Below are 9348 nucleotides of genomic sequence, written 5' to 3' on the forward strand. Positions count from 1 at the left end.
TCATCCTTCTTTTGAACCAGTAATCCCCTACCCACTAAAAATTTCATCATATAGTCATATTTAACTCAAGCACTTAGCAATAAGGCACAGACCTTGAAAAAAGGTAATTTAAACTACGTTTTAATATTTTCTTTTATATAATATCACTGATATTGTAGTGAACGAGAACATAAGTAGGGACAACCGAATGTATTTGGACACAAAATTACAGAATTTTTTAGTGAAATTTGAGAACTATACAGTAAATACTTTGCTAACAAAATGTCGATCAATTGTTTTAGACTTGACTGTTCCTTCGTCTCCAAACCAATCATTCTCTGTCCTTGTTCTCTTCTCTTCGATCTTCTTAACCTTTTGCCGCTAGGTATTTCACTTTCAATTGATGACAAATATGACTTATATCTTTCGATATCAGTAGCACACACCACAATATCAGCTCGAAAGTATAGTTAACCTTAAGGATAGATTTTAATTGAAGCTAATTAATATACAAACCAATACTTATTGTGGAGCCAAATAGTAAACTAAAAGATCAATTCCGCTAGATGAACTATGATCATAACTTTAAAATGTCACATGATTTTGTATAGAAGAAATAAATAACTGTTAACTTATTAATCATAACTCATTGATATGATACTCATATTATTTAAAATTTTATCTTCAGTACGAATGTGTTAATTAAGGATTGTTGAATCGATTACCAAAACAATTTGTCTGTGGTAAATTTATACATGACTATTCCAAAATGTTAGCCATAAGAAACCGATCCTGTAAACCTTATAACTTTATGATAAAAGTTTCAATAAGGAAAAAGAATCTTGATATGTGGTAATGAAAGTAAAATATGACTTATCACTGAGTGTGTTGAACTAAGTACAGCCTGTTATTGATTTCTACTCCAGACTCATTAAGAGTGAGTACTTGTAATTGTGTTGAATGAAGTATTATCTAGTCGATACTCTCGTTCTCTAATCTGAGTCCTGAATCCTAAATTTGATGCAATGTGACTAGTCTCATTGTCGTAATACACCTGAGGGAGAAATATATTTTAAACTATCCGTTACATTAAATCTATATCTTCAGGTCTGGAAAGAATATATATTGGTGAAATATAACTTAACAGAAACAATAGATAAGTTAAAAGTTCAGAATCTTAGTCATTCCCATGAAGTGAAAGCGAACAAAAACAACTCTTAACATACAAGCATATGCATATACGCTATCTACCACGTAGCTGAATTGCGGACGTCCGTTGCCTATAGATCGTGTCACATCGGATAGCCTAAACTTTTTTCTCAGCATGCAGACAACAATCGGGCACCAAGCTTTTAGCTTTTGTGATAACAGAATTATAGAATCAGAACCCAACAACTGACAATCCAACTCTAATCACATGGTGGGCTTTTTTATAATCTGTATGTGAAATAATAAGAACCAGGTATTAACGCTAACACAAATAAGGATTTAATGCAACTGTTAGATACCGGAAAAGCTACTGCATAAAGACAGTTCAGTGATAATTAGCCTAAGAATAACAATATGGAAAACCGAACTTAGAGGAAGGCACTCATTGGTTAAAAAACAGACAATTACGCCGAAAACTATTGAATAAACAGTCTCAAAGACCTTGAAGTATATACGTTTGTTTAGGGAAATGGTTAGGCCTAAGCAATTACTAGAGAAAGAAGCGAAATAGCCAGGATTCATAGTTCTATAATCAGAGCGCTAATTCCACAAAACAATAATAATAGGTTAGATCGACAAGTGGTTGGGACATTAATACTTCCCTGAACATTGAATTTCAGCTTGAACAGAATTAATATCCAGCATGGCACTACTGTACCATAATACGAACTGCTGAATTCCTTGATTGCTGGTCCAAGTTGACGACGTTCTGGTTACAGTCGTGTAAACGAATTAAATTGGTGATTGAACACATTAGATCATATTAGTTTAAGTTGTCAGTGGCACAGATTGTCTTTTTTCCCATAAACCGTCAGCACTTTGTCATTCAACAACTTTTATTCCGCTTTTTTAACAATACACCTACGATTTTTATTTACTATCCTGATTATGAAGAGTGATATTCCAAACCGCACAACGTTTACTTTTCTGTTACATGTAGTAGTAGTCACATAGAGTACAAGGTTTCGAATATTTTTTAAAATACACTGAAATGAACAGTTGGATAGCACCTTTAGTACCGTCTTATAAAATGCTTGTAATTTATAGTTACGCACAGAAACCTACACATTTTTAGAGTTTCAGTTCGATTACTGATATTACAAAAAATAAACAAACTGAATTTCTTTATTATTTTATAATCGTGGTGATTTTTCGGTACGCACAGAATTTGACCAAGTAAAACATGTTTTTAATGTTCCATAAAACGTATTTGTATTATTCATAAATGAGATTGTATACACACTAAATAAATAAAGAACACAGGGAACTCATCAATATCTTTCAACCAAGGTAGATAAAATTTCAAAGCAAACAAACATATATATGTGCGAAATGCAACAAATTACAAAAAGCAAACACCAAAATAAACGAAAGGAATGAGATAATACTTGTCTGAATATATATTTAGTCAGATGTACAAGAATGTGTATAAATGCGGTGCTTCAGTTTAGGGTAGAAAAAGAAAAGGTAAATAAGGCACAGATGAAGGCTTATGTGTGTGGATAATCAAAATGAGACAAAAACAGGGAGAGTGACTGGCAAGAAGATTGGATAGCAAACTCTTAAAGAGAATATAGAAATAAATAAAGGAACGTCCGAAAACAATAAACAAATAAAATTATTCACAGAAATAATACATCTTCACACAACTCTATAAGATAGTATTATTTATAAATTGAGTGGGTGTGTGTGGATATACGTGAAAAACGTTGACTGGCATAATTGTTAAACAAAGCAGGGAAAAAATAAATCAGAAAAATAAACAAACATGTATGTTGTCAGCAGTTGGTAGTTAAAGTGAATAAGAATATCAAATGCAAGTAAGTATAATCCTATGAATAAGGTTATCACAATGGTTGAGTAATACGAGGATAAGACAATAAAGTACTCTAAAATATAGTAAAGATTTAAAAGCACTAATTTGACCTGCTACAAAATATTATATATATATAAATCATATCTAACCAGTAAGTAACTTAATGTTTCGATAAAAATTTAATGGAATTATAGAAATCATGAAACTTGTACTAAATGAACAGTCGCTGACAAGTAAGGGAACGTTTCCTTAAGGAAAAAAGTCACAATGTCAATGAAAGTAGAAAATCAAGTGTTCTACGAAAAATAGGTACACTAGATGAAGGAATAATCGAGCCAAAAACAGTGCTTTACATAAACTGAATAAAGAAAGGGATAATGGAAACAGCAGAAAAATAAAAAGCAAGAATGACGTGACAAGGATGAAGTCATTTTGTAAATCTGGATAAACTTTGCAAACATCTAGAGATCGTGAAGATGATATCTCTCTTTTATATTAGTTATATTATTAAATCAATAACAAAGGTTTCCCTGGTTTTCCGACATCTGATCGGATTAAGGTATCAGTTGTGCATTTCTTGTTCGGCTTTACCTTCTTTTTATCCAATGATACATAAGTAACAAACCTGATAAATAAAATTGAACCATTTGACAGTATTACCAAACTTATAACTATACAAAAGAATGATGCAGATCAACACTTCATAAAAATTAGTTAAGGAAAGGTGACACTCAGCGTTTAAATTGCATTTTGTATACATACATACATGAATACTAAGAGATTTATTGATACGATTTCAAAAACGTGAAAGGCATGAAGAGCGCCTATAGAACTCGAACAATCACATAACATCATGTGCAAACCATTCTAAAAAAGACTTGGTACATTATTATTTGGTTGGATTCTTTAGAAAATTACGATACCATAAAATGATATACAGAAAACGAGACACATGAGGCTCTGAAAAAATAATAAACCGAAAGTGCGCTAGAAAATAAAGAGGATCACAAAGCTGTGATCGAGAATCTGAAATCTGCGCATATCTTCTATTTTCTAAGAAAATAGATTATTTCTCATTTTAAGTATTTGAATTCTAACTAGTAAATCACATGTTATATCTATTAGGACTTCGGTAATCACGTAATACCATTATCCCTCATGTAGTAGACGTGGTTTATCACACTATTCCATTTTCTGTATATTCCTGAATATGTTTGCTTAAAAGACAATTAATGTTGGGTAACGTAATCAGCAAATGATTTTCACCGTCCCACCAAGTTATAAACAAGATGACTAATGAACGTTGATATCGTTTAGACTCATTGTGAGTGAATATGTTGACTGGTAGAAGCCAACAACAGATATTTAAGCAGACATCACCAATGTTTCGTTAGATTACCATTTATTTGAAACATGATAAGAGATGACGTCTACCGAATTCGCACAGACGAACTGACTACCAACAACATTTACAAACCATTATAGTTGGTGAAAACATTAGATTCAAATATCTAACATTTCACTAATTTAAATATTCCCACAAGATATTGCTAAAACGAAAAAGATATCTAGGCGAATAACTGTTTCCAATGACTTTTTCTCCAGATGGAACAATTATAAATTCATGAAGATTATGTTACGATAAACAATGTATCAAGATATACATATAACAGGATTTAAAATGCTTACCTAAGCAAAACCATGACATATTAGCGACTGCGACTAACGGATCTAAAGCAATTATTGCTCTGCAAATACTACGCAATGCACTCTTGAAAGCAAAAAATGCCAGACGAGTGTGACGATTAAACTCATCTTTTGGTGGATTTTCCCCTGTAGGACATTCAGTTGTCGATGAATAAGTGGCCCCAGAACTTTGCTTATAAGATTGAGAATGGTCATGAACGTTTTGTGAATGATATGGAGAAGTCAATGAACTTGGAGTAGTGGTAATATAATTAATCTTCCATCGCTCATGAAGTACTTTTGACAATAACCATAATTTACAATCATATGGAAGGAACGGTAATAAAATTCCAAATAAACAAACAATCAAACTTAGAATAAATAAGGAATTATAAAGTAGATTATGAAGCAGAATGATGCTTGTTCTGGAGTTTTCTGATTGACTATCACTGGTGCCACGACAGATTGTTAACGTACCTGCAAAAAAAGATTAAAACAAAGTTACTTCATGTACGAAAGTAAATGATAAGATACTAACAGGGCTACTTTAGATAGGACATTTCCTTAGAGGTAGCACAAAACGGGAGCTGATAACTGAATACAAATTATAAATTAGCTGTTTTCCATGGGCGGGAATGAACAGATGAGAACCTTTAGTTTAAACAGGATTAGAGTCACCACTGGAAAAAGAATAAAATTACCAATTACATAAATGTTACAAAACTCTACTATATTATGACTATCGATGTAACGAAGGGCACCCATTGAGTCATTGAAGATGCACATTGATTTGACCCAGAGCGGAGGTCTTCCCTTCACATAACTTCAAATTATGGGTCGACTAAAAAATATAGTCCGAAGTTCAGCCGAATGGAACGTTTTCCTTGGTGATCTTGAAAGTTTTTTTCCAGCTGCAGTGTCTCCTTAAAACTGAGTATCCATGAAGAGTCTTCTTTGGTGCTATGAATACTTACGTTGTTTTGCTTTCACATTTTTCTTAGTGAATCAAGGTGGATATCCATTGTTGATCAGTATCTACTGTAGTTTATCAAGTTCAATATCGATTGTATTCTCGGTACAGATGCGTATAACCCTCAAACAGAAAGAATGGATCAGGTCTCTTTTTTGCTTCAGTGGGACTTCTGAAAATTTGTGTACTGACCACACCATGCTGGCTTTCTATATGTCAATCTTTGAAGGGAACAGTCAGGTCTCCTTCTTACCGAAGCATCTAAGAAGTAGAATTCCGAATCCGACTCTGATTTCATCGTGAACTTAATTGATTGATGGCAGTTGTTGAACGCGTCCAAGATGTTGACGTTGATAGTTTTGTCACAAATAACGAGTGTCATCTAAGTATGTTTGGTGTACACAACTTTCAATTATTAGCCTAAGTATGTTTCCGAGATTGGCAATGAAAAAGTCAGCTAGAAGTGGGCTGACTATTGAGTTCATAGCTACGCTGTCAGTCTGTCCATAGAATTCATTGTTAAACTTAAATTGGACGTTGAGAGTAAATCAAAAAAAGTATTTCCTTCAAGTGATAGCGGAACATCAACGTCGAGTTTGTTGTTTTCGATATAATCACATAGTAGGTGAATTATTTCTGTTAGAGAGATATCTAGTGACGTCACCTTTCCGGGTAGGTTGACACGATATTGGATTAACAAAACCAAACGAGTCAGCAGTTGTGTATCGATTGAGTTGATTTCTGACCGGTCGTAGAATTTCCACTAGCCATTTGACCATGGCATGATGTGGAGAGTTATATCTAGTATGGGAAGTAGAGGGGTATCCTTATTTGCTTCAGGAAGGCCGTATAATTGTGGAATAATGGGTCCAGTTGGTCTGTTTTTCACAGATCTTTCATTTCCCTAAGGATTTTAATTGATTTCCGCTCACTTTGATCTGTAGCATCTCTCTGAACTTTTTCTTTAGGGAATTTGTTCGCATTAGAGAGGATGCAGAACACTTGAAATATAGTCCCTTCGATTCATTATAACTGCCAGGACCTTTGTCTGGACGACTTAACGCTATATCTTTGTTTCTCAATAGGTCCAATAGTTGGAATTTCTTCTCTAGAAAGTAGTCTAGTTGTTGACCTTGTATTGGTATATTGATTACGACAATTCACAATGTTTAATTTTCAAGTTCAATTTCTTTGTTGTATAAAGGGATAAGGCCTAAGTTTGGTGGGTCAGGCTTTCAAACTGAATTTTTGTGCTAAGCTCAATGACATTTGTAGAAACATCACAGAATTTCGGACCTAATAAGTGTTTGCAATTGAATTATGGACAAATTGATATTAGAGTACTTAACGACGTATTTCTCAGGCATTTCTAGAAAGGAATTGTGCAGCTCCATTGGTTTTAGACTTTTCAGAGACTTCACATATGTCAGCAATATTTTTACAATACCTGTTAGATGCATTTATATTCTAGCCAAGACGAAGTGAGAATGAATAAAATAAACTAGTCACCGATAAGTGATTAGACTTCCAGAAAACGTCTAGCTGATAGATTTTATAGATTATGCTACTGAGTAAAATTGAAGTATAAGCTTTCATAAAAATACAACCAATTAATCCTAATAGCTAAATACTCTGTACGTCAATAGAGTACATTATTTGTCCTAACTTAATATCTGACACGAAGTCAGGAAACTGAATATTGGAATAAATATACATTGTACTATATAAGCAAATACCAAACACCTAGACAGATAGTGTACAAGTACATAAGAAAACAAAGGTAATTTATTCATAATTTTAAATATTTACTTGAATTCGATCTATTTTTATGTGCTTTGACTGTAGAGAATACGTTGGAGAGACCCACACATTTCGTACGATCCAATGATGAGTATGTTTTAGAGGCAATAGGGCGCTTTTCTGACCCAATAAGGCTTCCAAAAGCTCGTGATAAAGATGCTGTTCTTAAGCTTGAGGTAGACAAACCAACATCATGATAACGACTGGGCCAGGTGCTGCATGAGTCTGAATCTTGAATGGCAACATTATGAGACGGGTTACGTGCAATAGTTGAACATATATAGTGCTCGCCTAAAAAGAAGCAAGAATGCAAATCATGACTAATAGAAATAAGTATAAATTTTACCTAATGAAATCTTCGTTACTTCCTTTTTAAACCAAAAACAATGGAGAAACAGCAAATAACGGTAATCAAGCCAGAAAATTAATGGTTTTAAGTATCTTGAAAGACATTGATAAATCTGTCTGAACATAAATCCAACCTATTAGTTGACTAGAGTGAAATAGATGAAAGTGAACGGCACTGACGATAATGTATTCAACCCTGATATCTCTCTAGAACCGATGAAACAAATCCCCTTATCGCAGATCCTTTAAGTACGTCTTAGCCTATCTGTAACCCAAGGTGGATTCATCACAGAGCACTGAATGCTCACAAGCCCAGAATCGATTATATGTCAGCTGACTACAGAATCTCCTATTCAGTCTACAGCTAATGTAACTCTTTACCCCAGTATGTGGTTAGGGTTTCACTAGGCGATGGATTCAAATAAAAGTTCAAGTAACTGAGAGATCCCCATCGCCAGGAATAACACATACCATCCAGCCTTGTTTTTTCCAAACTCAGATGGGGATTAAAGGCTAATGAAAGCACTAGGACTTTGAAAAACGCCAGCTGGACTAGTTTGTCAAATAGTCATCCAACTGAACTAGGGAAGTCGCAAACATCTAAGACCAGTGAAGACAGTTTGGAGTATTTGACCACACCAGATATGGAGAAAACAAACTACTGTTTACGGAAACCTACAAAAAGCGGAGCCATCGTATGAATCGAAAAACTGGATCTTGAAAAAGTCCTTTGTATCATCCGTTATTGAAACTCCGGAAACTGAAATATCTCTGAAGAAAATAGTCAAGTGAAACTGACAGAATTACGTTTCAACAAATTCACCAGACTTTAAAACGCCCTTGCATACTGATAGTAAATACTTGGAACGTGCTGTAGATAAAACTGAGTATTCAGTGATACAATCTTAAAAGACTCCTGAATTTACCTTTGAAGCGTAGTATTCTTGCTGATTTATTAACAATCAACACTTGGCATGTGTTGCAAGTGCCTTCAGTTGAATAGTGAAAAAATATGTTTGATGGCTTAACGAGGACTTCCTTGCTTGGATCCAGCGACATAACGAGTTTTACAAGACAAATAGCTGGATAAAAGTCCGTCACATCCTCACTTGAATATTTGCCGTGACGTTAAGAATTATATTGTATACATGACCGTTCAAATTTCAGTCTTTGAGGATAAGGTTAAAAGACCGATTGATCTGGATTATTCCTAACGGTATATTTTTGCCGTAAGTGTGGCCCAATCTGTTCGACTGGTGACTTTATTTGAGTTCACATTCGGCTATAGAGTAAAAATAACACGCTTGATATTATATATTAATGTAACTGATATGAGTTGAACAGAGATGACTACTGTAGAATCTGAAAACCCTTTGGATATTAGGCTACTGACGGCGGGAATGGAGCATGCATGTATCAGAGCCCACATATTTTGATTAAAATCAGTGATCTTTGTTAAAATCATTTGTAATCATTCATACGGTCGAGGATATTGCCTATTTAAATGTTCTCCACCCGTTAAAAAAATGGGGATTATGCT

At 34.1% G+C, this 9348-nt stretch overlaps 1 protein-coding gene across 1 annotated transcript; it reads right to left on the bottom strand.

Annotated features, from left to right (window-relative positions):
* Positions 1–3550: 3550 nt before the first annotated feature.
* Positions 3551–8922, bottom strand: Smp_033870 (hypothetical protein). The gene is made up of 6 exons (XM_018791636.1): positions 8735–8922; positions 8616–8691; positions 8488–8579; positions 7470–7751; positions 4694–5167; positions 3551–3629 (listed from the first exon to the last, which is right to left on the bottom strand). The coding sequence occupies exons 1-6, from the start codon at positions 8865–8867 to the stop codon at positions 3592–3594; spliced, it is 1095 nt and encodes a 364-aa protein (XP_018645241.1). The 5' UTR covers positions 8868–8922; the 3' UTR covers positions 3551–3591.
* Positions 8923–9348: the final 426 nt, after the last annotated feature.

Source organism: Schistosoma mansoni (assembly GCF_000237925.1).
Source record: "Schistosoma mansoni, WGS project CABG00000000 data, chromosome 2 unplaced supercontig 0108, strain Puerto Rico, whole genome shotgun sequence".
Classification (NCBI taxonomy): domain Eukaryota; kingdom Metazoa; phylum Platyhelminthes; class Trematoda; order Strigeidida; family Schistosomatidae; genus Schistosoma; species Schistosoma mansoni.